The sequence below is a fragment of the Thalassophryne amazonica genome, chromosome 10 (assembly GCF_902500255.1).
Source record: "Thalassophryne amazonica chromosome 10, fThaAma1.1, whole genome shotgun sequence".
Classification (NCBI taxonomy): Eukaryota; Metazoa; Chordata; class Actinopteri; order Batrachoidiformes; family Batrachoididae; genus Thalassophryne; species Thalassophryne amazonica.
The window spans coordinates 116,266,093-116,281,104 of record NC_047112.1 but is presented as its reverse complement, the minus strand read 5'-3'; the positions used below and the strand labels follow the sequence as shown (position 1 = coordinate 116,281,104).

The 15,012-nt window shown below is 41.6% G+C and overlaps 1 protein-coding gene across 1 annotated transcript in view; it reads left to right on the top strand.

Moving 5' to 3' along the window:
• The window catches only part of szt2 (SZT2 subunit of KICSTOR complex), a 701,839-nt gene that overhangs the window by 568,391 nt on the left and 118,436 nt on the right, over positions 1 to 15,012 (top strand). Inside the window, 1 exon segment of the mRNA XM_034179252.1 lies at positions 5,836 to 6,038. Within this exon segment, the coding sequence (XP_034035143.1) occupies positions 5,836 to 6,038 (203 nt within the window).

Below are 15,012 nucleotides of genomic sequence, written 5' to 3'. Positions count from 1 at the left end.
GCTAAAGCGGGGGGCAATCGTGCCATGAATGGCCGAGACACCGCAGGTTTTACTTTCTACCAATCACCTCAGCAGGTGACTTCATTAATGATCAGGTGTTTATGTTCAGGGGAGAAGCTCTTGAGCAAACTACCTGCTGAGATGATTGGTTGCAAAGAAAACCTGCAGCGTCTCGGCCCTCATTGCCCATCCCTGGGCTAAAGTATAACAGATCGTACAACCAATGTCTAAAGTGGTTAAAACAGAAAATCAAAGATCAGGGCCAGACAGTAGAGCAGACTTAGACAGGGGACACAACATGACACAGGACCGAGGACAAAACATGATACACAGAGCTGTGATGTCTGCAGACTTTAAGCCTTCTTTTAAATGATTGTTGTCCATCCTGGACAGTGTCCAATCTGGACTTGGACACATTACCACAGTTTACTCATTAATTCTTTTGAATCTACATACACCGATTTTTAATCAATATTTGGACCAGCTCAAATCCGAACGCTGTTGTTATGACCGGGCCTAGGGGTGAACCACGACATAACATAAAAGTTGACTCCCCCACTTCCATGGATGACCAAATTTCAAAGTCTGCAGTCCAAAATGTAACAGGTTTATTATTCTTAAATAAAATTTCAGAGTGATAAAAAGGCAAAATAACAAACAAATCAAACTTCCAAAACCCCTGCTCTTACCTAGTGCTCAAATAAAACAACCAAAAGCAGTGGTCTTACCTAAACTCCTAAATAAAAAAGAGGAGAAAACTGTGAAAATAACGTGGCTTCTCACCCCTACAAACAAAGGATGTTGGACTGCTTTACAAAAATAAACAATTACATTTACAAAAAAAGAATACTAAAAGATTAACAAAAAAGCCAAGTGTCCTCAGGCACACACATCAGTTGGGAGCAGGAAGCGGGTGGAGCACCGGCGGTTGGTTTCAGCCTTCTTTATGAAGCCGGGGCCATTGCTGGACCAATCAGCCGGTGCCATCTGGACAAGCTCACCTAAAACAAGAGACTCACAGCACACAGAATAAGCAGCGTCTCACCTAGGTGGGGAGGGTAAATACAGATGGCAGACCCGAAGGGATGTCGCAGACCCCAGAATGTTCAGATTGTGGGTTTACCCAAAGCTATCAAGGGTCTGTGCCCTTCTGTTTTTCTCCCAACTCCTTATTTTTGGAACAGAGGTGCTTGCTTCACCACCAGAATTGGACAGGGCGCCCTTGAGCCTAGCTCCTAAACAGGCTGCTGGAGAAAAACCTTGACTAGTTTGCCTGCATTTTCATCTCTTCCAAATGAAAGATCTGGTGATTTGTGAGGCACGTAGGGGAGTGACCTGACCTACAGTGGACATAAGATCCTCTATGAGGATTATAAAGCCCCGACGTGGTGAAGCAGTGGGCGGAGTTCAATGGAGCCATGTCGGAACTCTACAAGCAGGGACTCAGGCCTGCATTCCTTGGTTGGTTGGTTTTGGAAATTCCACTTTTAGAAGGAATTTTGTGAAACTTGGTACAAGTCCTTGTTATAGGTTGGTAATATGCATATTTTCACATCATGGGCTCACTTTACCAGAGTTATGGCCCTTAATTAACAAAGCTAGACTCTGTCAGTTTCATGCTTGGGTGCCTGCATTCTAAAATCAACTGCGCTTACATTTTTAGTAGGAATTTCATGTAACCTGGTACAAATCCTTGTTATAGACTGACAATACTCATGTTTTAATATTGTACAAGGTTGACACATTTTGGCACAGTTATGGCCCTTGATTAGCAAACATAGACACTGGTAGTTTCATGAGTTGCTGCCTGCATTCTGAAATCAACTCCTCTCACATTTTTAGGAGGATTTCGAGAAACTTGGTGCAATTCCTTGAAATGTTATCAGAATGTAGCAAGCACTTGTACCAAAGCAGCATTTGCCAGCGGGGGATATTGTGCTCTCAGAGCCCTCTTGTTTTTTTGGTTTTTTAATTAATCATTTTTTTCTGCTTGTCTGAGTCACTGATGACAAATTGGCTGTCATCACTTGTGAGTACTTATGCCATGAAGCAGGAAATGAAGCACAGGTTGACATATAAGAGTATAGGAAGGAAGGTGTACACAGGGGGACGACATTCTTTGTATGAGATGAAAGAAATTGGAAGACTGGCAGGTGGTGGTGGGGATCAGATGTTGGCTGACAGGGTGACTTTAGAATTGAAGAAAAAAATGAGAGCTAAATCATGGGTTAGATGGGGGAGGCTGAAGCAAGGAGACAGTCTTGTGAAATTCAGTGAGGATCTGAAGTGATTTTTGAACATTTGCAAAACTACAACCAAAATCACCAAAACTACTGCGGATATGTTAAGTGAGGCAACGAGGAAAGGTGCACAATTTCTCCAACCACAGCCACGTACGTCTATAACTTCTTCTGGGTTGTCTGGTGTCTTGTGTCGTTCCTCACTCTTCTGCTTCTTGCACAGTCACTCAGTTTTGAGAACTGTCTACTTCATGTAGATTTACTATTGTCAAGTTGTGTTCTGACTTAATTTGTGCAATTCCCCACTTGAAAAAGATAAACCTTCTACATTGAATTTCAACTGGATTTCACTCAATGAGCAGCCATAGAATTTGATTTTCCATTTATTATTGTTCCATGTTGAACAGGCGAGGTGAAAAACCTCAAAAAGAGAACAAAAATACATAATTACTTATTTTACATGAAAATAAACACAATCATAATACATAAATAGTTTTACATTCCTACAAACTACGTTTTATTGGATTTTTACCATTTTATTCTAATTTTAGGCAAACAGACTCCGTAGCTTTTATGTAATGTAGCTTTTAACTACGTCTTGTTTTAACCCCACAATGCACAGCAAAACACCACACTACTCAGGTAAGTTTCACAGTCACAGGGTAATATGGCGCTTACCGGCTGTCTTTCAAGCGTTTGTAGAAAGGAATAGTCTCTGCACAGTCACGCTGGTTTTATAGAGATGGATTTTCTTGTGCTACGATCGCTACAAGCGCTGCGGCCCCAATCATGCAAATAGAGACTGGAATGGACGTCACGTGACTAGCAGCGTGCCGCACGGCGGCCATTACTAAGGGTGGAGAGAGGGCCTTGAGCCAGTTAAACAGAAGTGAAATGAGGAGAAAAAAGGCAGCCAGTGCTTCACCATCAACTGCACCAACTACAAAAACAAATTCTCGAATACTAAAATGAACAAGAGCCTTAATGTAATTATGTGAAACAAATGTCTATTTTAAAGTCGTTATGTCGCAATTTAATATCGATATTCTGAGACTATAACTCAACGTCAGTTCTTTTCATTAAGCTGTGTTCACATGCATACAAATATGGACACAAAAATGTTTAAATATATTTACTTGCAGTTGTTTAATATGATATGTACATGGTGGTCACAGGCGGCATTTAAATTTTAACAATGTGGTTGGAGGGGACGGAGGAGGTACTTTTTACCTTTTAATTCTGAATGGCTTTATATCTACTTGTAATAAAATGTTAGTAAAAATCATATATATGTTGTCATTAAAAGACTAGCAATAATATTACAGTGGAAAAAGCAGCAAAGTAAATGAGCACAATGGCAAAGCATACTTCAGATTTATATTTTAATACATAAGGATTGTTTATCCAGGAATGTATGGGTTCGTTAGAGCTTTTAATCAGCTTGAATACAACTTACAAAGCTTCATTTATAAAAATTCATCGAGAATTATGATGACAAGAAAAAACCATCACAGTAAATAAACAGAATGGCATATTTTCCCCAAATTTCCACACTTTACATAAAACATTTTTTTTTCTGCCCAGACATGTATGGGTTCATTAGAAAGATCAATTAAATCAATTAAAGGGCTTTAAAACAAGCCGACATTTATTAAAATCTATTAACAAATAGCAACAATAGAGAGAGAGAAAAGCAGCACAGTTTGTCATAATTTCCCCAAATTTCTGCATTTTACATAAAAGTTATTTTTTTCACCCACACATGCATAGGCCCATTGGAAAGAGCTTTCAAAGGGCTTTAAAACAAGCCTACATTTATTAAGATCCGTTAAGAAATAGCGATGCTAGTGCAAGAAAAAGCAGTCAGTTTATTATTGATGATCGGCACATCTCCACCCTTAGTAATGGGGCCTTCCTGTCCTGAGCGACGCTAATAGATTGAGGCGCGCACGTCCATTCCAGGTCTATATTTCCATGGCCCCAATGCCCAACAGTGACAGGTCTGTCATTTAAAAATACCGGGTGCTCAGCAGATTCATTCCACCTGGTATCCCCCGCTGATGGAAAGGGAGGCGGGACTACCAAGGGCCATACTGTTTGTATTTCTTCATAACTGATGTAAATAAAGTCCAAGACATGTTCAGTGACAGTTGTACCATCACAGAGCCTCACCCACAACTACTACTTAAGACTCCAGGCTGTCATGGTATTAAGAACCGGTGTATGTAAACTTTTGATCAGGTTCATTTGGGTAGTTTCTATTGTCATTATGATTTTAAAAAACTAAACATAGTTGTTCGACAATAAATGGTTTCACTCAACCACTAACCATGAAAAAAGTTTTTGTGTTATCATTCATATTCTCTGAAAAATGGTAAATTCTCTGTGATTCTTTGTCCATATCGCAGCCCTCAGAATAAGTGAGGTGCTCATCTATATTATAATAGCCAAGTGGCCTCTCTGTGCGTGAGTACCGCTTCAATCACGCAAGAACCGGGGAGATACTTATATATTTTGGGTCAACAATGAACGCTGCAAAAACAAAAAGTTGATAGGACTAATAGTTTTGGAGAAATTAGCCATTTTAGCTAACCAATAAACAATGGAAGCTGTTCAACATGCACCATGGGAGTTTGGGGTTTTGAGGTTTTAAATATTGTTATTGTGGTTTATGTTAGTTTAACAGTGTTGTTAGTGTTATTGATTTATTGTGTTTTTGTAACGTTTAGTTTTACAAGCTAGTACCCTGAACCTCCGACCTGAGGGGAGCAGCTGAAACTCACTATGAAGAGGTTGGGAGACGTCTCTCAGAATAGAAATGTGAATAGAAATAGTGAAATGTTTAGTGGTTTTAATGTCTTCAGCTACTGTCTTTGTTTGTCAAATTAAAATCACCTGCTTACAGCAGCTGTGCGTGTGTGCAGCTTTGATCAGGGACAAACAGAGTACAGCTGCCATTTGCTGTTTTGTATGCTTATGTATTTTGGGTCAAGGGTGAACTGCACCAAAATGGAACACTGATCGGGCTAACAGTTTTGGAGAAGCTACGACTGTTAGCTGACATTGCTAATTGCATTTTGGACTCAAGTGCCTTTCCATCGGGGGCAGTAAATCATCTTTATATCAAAAGCGTGAGTGTAATTGAATACTCGTATAATTGTAAATATGCTAAAATACATGGATAACTGAAGAAAGTGAAAACACTTATTTCCATTGTGGTGCATTTAAAAAATAAAATGAGAAAATAGAAGTAGAACTAAAATAATAATAATAATAATAATAATAATAGTGTGTATATGATAACAAGAGCCTAAACAATTTATAAATACATTAAGGCAGTAAATTCACAGGAGATAAAAGGGTTGAGTTTTTCTTCTAAAAATTGAGGTCTAAGGTTCTAAAAACATGCTGGACTCACACGCCGTTCAAACTCATTATACAAGATTTGCTTAATTTATTACCACCCTAACCACAAAAATGTTAGCTACCTGTTTTATAAACACGACCCAATCTACAACCCATGGATCCCCACGGGCAACACTCTTGCTTATTTATTTATTTGTCATATGATTCCTATGTTTTGTGTGTTTGTTAGAAACGGCATCGCTCCAATGACTCCACAGCGTCGGGTCGGGACCGGAGCTACAGCACTGACTCGGCTGACATGCTGCCCAGTCGGATGAAGGACGAACCGTGGCTGCTTGACATTTCCAGCACATTCCTCCAGCAGTATGTCCAGTACCTGCAGAGCATGGGCTTTATCCTGGTCCAGGTCCGGCCTCAGTCTCCAGCTCGCAGGTGTGTGTGTGTGTGTGTGTGTGTGTGTGTGTGTGTGTGTGTGTGTGTGTGTGTGTGTGTGTGTGTGTGTGTGTGTGTGTGTGTGTTGATCACCTGTGAATGCTGTGTTTTAATGAATTCCACACAGCACTCACTCACTTATTTACTGGCTGCTTCCGAGTTACACAATCAGTGTGTGCAACAGTTTTGGCACTCACACTGTTGCTTCAACATATATGTGGGTGCATAAATATTTGGATGTTTACAAAGTTATTTCTGATGAGCTGGAAGTCTGGTTTCTGAGTGCTGCATTCTGATGGTTCATGGTGCATCGTGACTTACTTCAGCTATTCCTAAAATAATGAGACGATGCTCCGGACGTAAACACAACCGCTTTAGTGAAACCAAAGTTGACTAACATGTAACAGCCGAGGCTACCTTCTGTTAAAAACCGCCAACAGCTAACTGCAATAAAAAAGTCTCACAACAAGTTCCCGTCCTTTTACCCCCAGAGGCTTATGGGTAATGGAGTCTTGGACTGAACAAAAGTAAATATCACAAACAATCTCACATCTGTATCCAGCTAATTTGCTTACACATGAACTGCTTCACATGTATTGAACTCAATCAGCAAATGTTAGCAAATCACAATAAATTTATAACAACAACCCCCCAGCCCCGATGGAACCATAGTTCATCTAAATTTCCAGAGGATACAACAACTGGACTGGTCTCCTTAACATAGTCCACGAAGATGTGTGAATGGCACAACATGGCAAAAGTCCATCTTGGCCTGGAAACAGTTGATCAGTTCTTCCAAGCTTCCAGGACTGTCTTGGTGCGTTATCTTCCCTGATGAGAACAGCATCTCCATCCTTCACTGAAGAGGACTGTGGTGTCTTGCAGTGATGGGCAGACTTGAATCCAGTAGATATTTCTTCCACCAGCTGTTCCAAGAGGTGGTCATGACTCTTTGCCTGTATATCCATCTCTGAGACATTTCTTCCTTGTTTGCTGTCGGATGGCAAGTGTCAACTGGAAATGTCTTATGGGGCATGCAGTTTTTAATTTAATTTAACCTTCATTTAACCAGGTTTGTCCCATTAAGATGATGATCTCTTTTACAAAAGAGACTTGGGCAATTTTTACTCGAGGCCATGACATATGGCCATCGGGTATTGTGAAGACTTTGCATCGGTCTGTCCATCGGTCTGTCTGTGCTCAGCATTAGTCCTGTCCTAGTACTGCCAGAGTCTTCAAATGTACAGGAAACATTCTTTGGACACAGACCTTGGACAAGTTAGGGTGGGGGTGACGGCCAATCAAAGTAGAGCAGCACCGAGATGTCAGTGGCTGGTCTGGCTGGCTGCAAACTCCATTTTATATATAGTGTAAATGTGGCCTGGCCAGTCTCCAGACCTGAACTCAATAGAAAATCTTTGGAGGGAGCTGAAACTCCAAACCTGAAAGATCTAGAGAAGATCTGTATGGAGGAGTGGACCAAAATCCCTGCTGCAGTGTGTGAAAACTTGGTGGAAAAACTACAGGAAACGTTTGACCTCTGTAATTGCAAACAAAGGCTACTGTACCAAATATTAACATTGATTTTCACAGGTGTTCAAATACTTATTTGCAGCAGTAACATACAAATAAATTATTAAAAAAATCATACATTGTGATTTCCTGAATTTTTTTTTTTTTAGATTATGTCTCTCACAGTGGACATGCACCTAAGATGAAAATTTCAGACCCCTCCATAATTTCTAAGTGGGAGAACCTGCAAAATCGCAGGGTGTTCAAATACTTATTTTCCTCACTGAAGCACTTTTCCATCTGCATCAGACGCTCAAAGTTACAATAATACCTCACATTCACCCTGATGTGAGGCTGCTGCCATACAAGGCGCTCACTACACACCAGGAGCAACTACGGGATTAAAGACCTTGCCCAATGGCCCTTAGTGATTTTCCAGTCAGGCCAGGATTTGAACTGAGGATCTTCTGGTCTCAAGCCCAACGCCTTAACCACTAGACCATCACCTCCCAAAAGTGTGTTGATGAGAGAGAAAACTTGCCCTTTATCTGACCAAAGGGGCAAATTTTTTTAATATATAGCTCTTTTAAAGTAACAATTCCTTGTAATCTCCAGCTGTTGAAAGGTGCATCTGAAATTGATGGAGAAACTGCATAATTACTGTGAACTGGAGTATGAATAGAAGTACTTGACATTTTACAGTACGAGGTCTGTGAGAAAAGTAACGGACCTTATTATTTTTTTCAAAAACTATATGGATTTGAATCACGTGTGATTACATCAGACATGCTTGAACCCTCGTGGGCATGTGAGAGTTTTTTTCACGCCTGTCGGTGATGTCATTCGCCTGTGGGCAGTCTTTGAGTGAGGAGTGGCCCACCCTCTCGTCATTTTTTTCATTGATTAGTAATGGCTCAGAGACTGCTGCTTTGTTTGATCAAAATTTTTTCAAAAACTGTAAGACACAACTGAGTGGACACCATTCGATAAATTCAGCTGGTTTTCGGTGAAAATTTTAACGGCTGATGAGAGATTTTGGTCTGGTAGTGTCGCCGTAAGGATGGCCCACGGCGCCTGACAGCGATCTGCGCTTCGAGGCGGCAGCGTCTCGCTGTTTCAAGCTTAAAACTTCCTAATTTCAGGCTCTGTGGACCCAAGACGTCATGAGATAACAGAGAACACTCAGAAGAATTCAGGATCAGGAGTTTATCCAGACATTCCACTGTTAAAGGAGATTTTGTAATGAAAGAACGTGCGGGCAGATTCGCATGTCGGGCCGGACCTGACCGCGGGGGGTCGCCACAGGAAAAACACCTCCGTTGGAAACCTTAAGGGACAAGTTGGAACATGCCCAAGCTGTTAAACAATTTCTCAGATACTCACTTGTTGAAAGCCATCAAAAGCCGCCTGAATTTTACAAATGGTTTTCAACACGGAGGTGTTTTTCCTGTTGCGGCGCAGACGGATTTGGGGCATCGTCACGGACCCGACTCGGCAAATTCGTCCGCACGTTCTTTCATTACAAAATCTGCTTTAACAGTGGAATGTCCGGGTAAACTCCTGATGCCGGCTTCTTCTGACACTTCTCTGTTCTCTGACGACGTCCTGGGTGAACAGAGCTTTAAATTAAGATGTTTTCAGCTCGAAACAGCCAGACGGACGCCACCTCCGACCGCGCCGTGCCGATCCGCTTTGTGGGCTGTCCTTAAAGTGAATGAAACTCCACAATCTCTCATTAGCTGTTAAACTTTACACCGAAAACCAGCAGAATTTCTCAAATAGTGTCCACACGGATATGCCTCACAGGTCCTGAAAAAATTTGATAAAGCAACGCACGCCGTCTCCCTGCAGCTTCTCAAACAAAGAGATTCTGACGGGAGGGGGAGTCCACACCTCACTCAAAGCCTGCCCACAGGCGAATGACGTCACCGACAGGCATGACAAAACTCACCCATGCGCACGAGGGTTCAAGCTTGTCTGACGTAAAAACATATGAATCAAATCCATTTATTTTTTGAAAAAATAAAAAGGACCGCTTTTTTTTTATCACAGACCTCGTACTTCTAACCCAGAGACAGTTTAAAATGATTTGATTTTTCACCTTTGTGCCTGCAGGCAGACTGGAAGTTGAAAAAAGAAGTGCTGCAGCAATCTATGTATGATATTTTTCTTTTCAATTACAGCCTGAGCAGGAGTGTCCACTGTGATTTCCAAGTTATAATCTTCCTGCCAATAAACAAGAGCCCTTAAATTTGCAGCCCAGTAATAATGTTGAAGACAAGGTAGCCCTAATCCTCCTCATCTCTTTGATTTATATAAATGAGTCCCAGAAACATTTGTCTGAATTAAGTAAAATAATCTCTGGATTCATCTGGCAGGGCAAAAAGTCCACGGTCAAATTTAAAACTTCCAAAAGGAAGAAGCTTCCTCATTTCAGAAACAATTTCTATGCAACCCAGATGAAACCCTTGATAAATATCTGCACCCCAGCATATAAAACTAGATGGAAAGACACTGAACGTTCTCATATGAAACTCCTCCAGTACAGACGGTTGCCCAGTTCCGGATCACCTTTTTTAAAGTCCCGCTATACAGAGCCATAATGCAACTGAATGTCCTTTATTGTGTATTGTTGTATTGGGTATTTGGATATTATTTAGCTGATAAAGTCTGGGTGGAGTAGCGCTTCTACTTAAAGTGTGAAGCCACATTATGTGTGGCACAAACATTTACCAGAAACGGATCACTTTTGCCAGTTCTGGATCACAACACTCTGCCTCACTTTGGGGTCATTCCTGGCATCTGGCTGGAGCCCTTCTAATGCAGAATGATACACACTGTGCCCGAGAATGTGTTTTGAACACAAAATGATAGAAATTATACTTATTAAATGAGAATTTACTTAGTTTCGAAAAGCGCCGTTATACGTTGAGAGACAGCAGGTGCATTTTGCGGCAGCGGCATCTTGTCTCAGTTTATACGTTTTTATGAGCAAAAAACAAAGTGTGGAGGTGAGATTTCTCCCAAATTAAAAACTAAAAGCCCCCATATTCATGCCCATTCGTGATTTTGAGATGAGCCCCAACATCCACAAGGCTCACAACTACAGACACGAGGCTGCTGCTTCATTGATCCGGAACTGGCAGATTTTCGCGTCGGAGATAAATGCGCACAGCAATTAAACAGCAAGATATAACACACTGACATTTTCTACCCAAGTAAGTAAGTATTTTTCCACTCTAGAACCAAAAACACCAAACGGCTAACTCACCTTTGCTACGTCTTAGAGATCGTTACTTTAAAACTTGGAATGAGTGAGTCAGAAAAAGCAGGCACCACAGACACCGGGATGTTTTGATTCCTCTGCTGATCACAAGGACGACTCGATCCGGTCGAGCTTGTGGTCGTTTGTAGACAAAACATCAATCTTTCCACTCGTACCAAGTATTAGCTTATTCTTGCTGATTACGAGTAACGGCGGCACAAAAACTACAGCAGTGATCCAGAACTGGCAATGATCCGGAACTGGGCAAGTGACTGTACATGCAGTGATAGCTCAAAAAAATCTTGGAGGATTTGTAGATACTGTGCAAAAGCAAAAAAAACAAAAGCAAAAGCCTTTTACTTTGCCTCTTAGTGGACATACTATATGACATAATAAGACCTCTTGAAAAAGCTTTAGATGTTTCCACTGCAGCGAGGTGGGAAACATCTAAAGCTCTATTGGTGGAAGCTGAGTTAATGGATAAAGAAGGCATTCTGTGACATAATTCTTGGAAGGAAGAAACAATAAATCCTAGTGTAGGACTTGTAAACATTAGAAAAAAAGTATATTATTTCTCAGCTACGTGTTGAGCTCTTTGTATAGTTGTATCTGCATAGCCTAGGTCCTCACAAAGTGCTGAAACAATTTTAGCTTGAGGTGAAAGAGATAATTTTCCATGTGGAGATTTATCCGTAATAGGATTTAAATGACAATGTCTCCACCAATAAATGTGCTTCTAATGTTAAGATTTCTCACTTTAGAGAAAAAAGTAATCAATATGTCACGTGGATATCCAGGTTGGTTGTACGAGGTCTATTAGAAAAGTATCCAACCTTATTATTTTTTTCAAAAACCATATGGATTTGAATTACGTGTGATTGCGTCAGACAAGCTTGAACTCTCATGCGCATGCGTGAGTTTTTCCACGCCTGTCAGTTGCGTCATTTGCCTGTGAGCAGGCTTTGAGTGACGAGTGGTCCAGCCCCTCGTCGGATTTTCATTGCCAGGAAATGGCGGAATGATTTGGGCTTTTTTTCCATCAGAATTTTTTCAGAAACTGTTAGAGACTGGCACCTGGAAACCATTAGAAAAATTTATCTGGCTTTCGGTGAAAATTTTACGGGCTTCACAGAGAATGAGGAGTGTTACTACAGCTTTAAGGACGGCTTTAAGGACGCTCGGCGCGCTGCGCTCCGTGCCGCCATCGAGAGCCACAAACCACCGGATCATTTCTAAACAGATGGCTCTGTGGATCCGAGACCGTCGTGTGCTCTTTCTCTGGTTATCACAAGAGCTGGACATCAACCATTTTCCAGCAAATTTCACTTTTAACAAGAGATTTTGTCATGGAAAGCCGAGCGGAGGCTTCGCGCGTCACGATGGATTCGCTGATGGAGCGAGACAAAACCACCTCCGTTTTGGAATCACAGGACGGCTTTGAGATGGCGTTCAGACAGCTGTCGGTGGTTTTTCCATCGAGTGATTATCCGAGAAATTGTGGATGTGCCTGGACATGCCAGAACATGTCCCGTGAGGCTTCATCACGGCGTTGTTTTGTGCCATGTGGAACCGCCGCGACGCACGGAATTCCTCCGTACGTCTGTCTCAATGTGCCGGAAAAGTGCTGATGTCCACGTCTTTTCACAATTCCTGTGCTAGTCAGACGATGTCCCGGATAAAACACAGCGTCCAGTTTGGAAATGAACGGCACATTCCACTGTTACAGGAGTTTTTGTCATGGAAAGAGGAGCCAGATAAATTTTTCTAATGGTTTCCAGGTGCCAGTCTTTAACAGTTTCTGAAAAAATTCTGATGGGGAAAAAAAGCCCAAATCATTCCGCCATTTCCTGACAATGAAAATCCACCGAGGGGGCTGGACCACTCCTCACTCAAAGCCTGCTCACAGGCGAATGATGCAACCGACAGGCGTGGAAAAACTCACGCATGCGCACGAGGGTTCAAGCTTGTCTGACGCAATCACACGTGATTCAAATCCATATAGTTTTTGAAAAAAATAATAAGGTCGGATACTTTTCTAATAGACCTCGTAAATATTCGTTATAGCAATTTCTTCCCCATAAAGTACACCTCTCACTATCACACAAGAACCTACTGTGTCCTTTACACAGTCTAAAAGTTTGAAGAGTAAATTTAACACATTCCCTTTTAAGATAAAGCCTGGGTCCCACCAAATAATGAAGGATGGATAATGAGCCACGCAGCTTGTTTTCTTTCTTTCTCTTAGAGGCATTATCTTCAGTTAACAAGGCTCCTCTCTGAGCGTGGCGCTAATTTCAATTAGTTCAAAATTTAGCAACAACAGCGTGGCGCAGTTTGTGTTTGAGTTACTGCGACAGCTTAGAGCAATTTGCGTGGTGCTTATGAGTCTGCTAAAAGTCCATTATCCATGCACTTGGAACCTTCGCAGGACCTAAGAGGCTATTTTTGGAGCAGCTTTATAGCTTGATAAAACATTTCCTAGCTGTAAAAGTATGTCTGTATGTTGATGTCTGTTGTATGTAAAAGTATGTTGATTTATTATCTTGTTAATGGATCACATGAGCTCCGCTGTGTGCGCGCACTGAGGCAGGACCTGAGAGGCTGTTTTTGGAGCGGGTCTCCTCTTTGCGCACACATTCCACCTGCTCTGTGCGCTGGACTCTATATAAAATAATTATTTTGTAGCGGATTAATCATTTTCTGTCAAACCTTGGATACCAAAAATACCTCTAATCACTTCTGGAATTAATGGATCACATGAGCTCCACTGTGTGCGCGCACTGACGCAGTGACTCATCACGCTTCAAACGAGCATTTAGGCAGAACGCCAGCTCACAAAAGAGTGATATTTCAGTCAATATTGGACGAACACAAAGTTAAAATTTGGGTGACTGCGTGAAAGTGGATGTGTGTTTAAACCCATGGAAGATAATAACTCCAGTGGAGCAGCTGAGAGCAGGAGCTGTGCGGCAACACAGATGGAGAGCGTGCAAAAGACCGATTTTGAAAACATAACACAAAGTTAAAAGTTGTATCATGGTGACTTGTAAGCTGTGGAAGAAATAAAGAAATATATATATTGAAAATGATCCACAGGTGTATATAATAAAACGGCCACCTCATTCTGTATGCAGAATGGCACCACGCGCAAAAGAGCGCTTTTGCAGAAATAAACAGACAAACACAAAGTCAAAAGTGGAATCACGTTGTAAAAATGATTGTGCTTAAAGCCAGCGAAAAAATAAAGCCAGTGATGAAGCCTTCCAGGACATGTTGGGGCATGTCCAGCTCATGCACAATCACAATCGGATAATCACACGACTGAAAAGCAACCGGAATCCATCTGCATAATGAACGGCTCCGTGGCGCGTCCCTCCGCTGTTCTTTCCATGAAAAAAACTCCTGTAACAATGGAATGTGCCGAAAAAGTGCTGATGTCCATGTCTCCTGCCTTTTTGTTAAAGTCAGACGAGGTCCCGGATCAACAAAGCCTTCACGTTGGAAATGATCTGGTTGCGCTCTCAGCAGTTGTGGGCCATCCTTAAAGCGGCAGTAACACTCCTTAATCTGTATAATCCCCATAAAATTGTCCCTGAAAGCCATATTAATTTTCCGAACGGTGTCCACCTGGAGGTCTGTCACAGTTTCTGGAAAGAAATTGATGCAGCAAAGCTCCAAATCGTTGAGACATTTATTCGCAATAAAAAAACGACGAGAGGGGTGGACCACACCTCACACAAAGCCTGCTCACAGGCAAATGACGCAACCGACAGGCGTGAAAAAAACTCACGCATGCGCACGAAGGTTCAAGCCATATGGTTTTTGAAAAAAATAAAAAGGTCCGATACTTTTCTTACAGATCTTGTATATTGAAATTGATCCACAGGTGTATATAATTAAAGCGGCCACCTCATTCTGTATGCAGAAGGGCACCGCACGCAAAAGAGCGCTTTTGCAGAAATAAACGGACGAACACAAAGTTAAAAGCGGAATCACGTTGTAAAAATGGCTGTGTTTAAAGCCAGGGAAAAAATAAAGCCAGCAAGCCACGGATGGAAAGGAAGCCACTTAGAAAGAGCAGAGAGGCAGCTGTCCATGAAAGGACAACAGCAGTGCACGAGCAAAAGAGCGATTTTGCAGAAATAAACGGACAGACATAAAGTTTTGTGTGTTTAAAGCCACAGAAGAAAAGCCAGA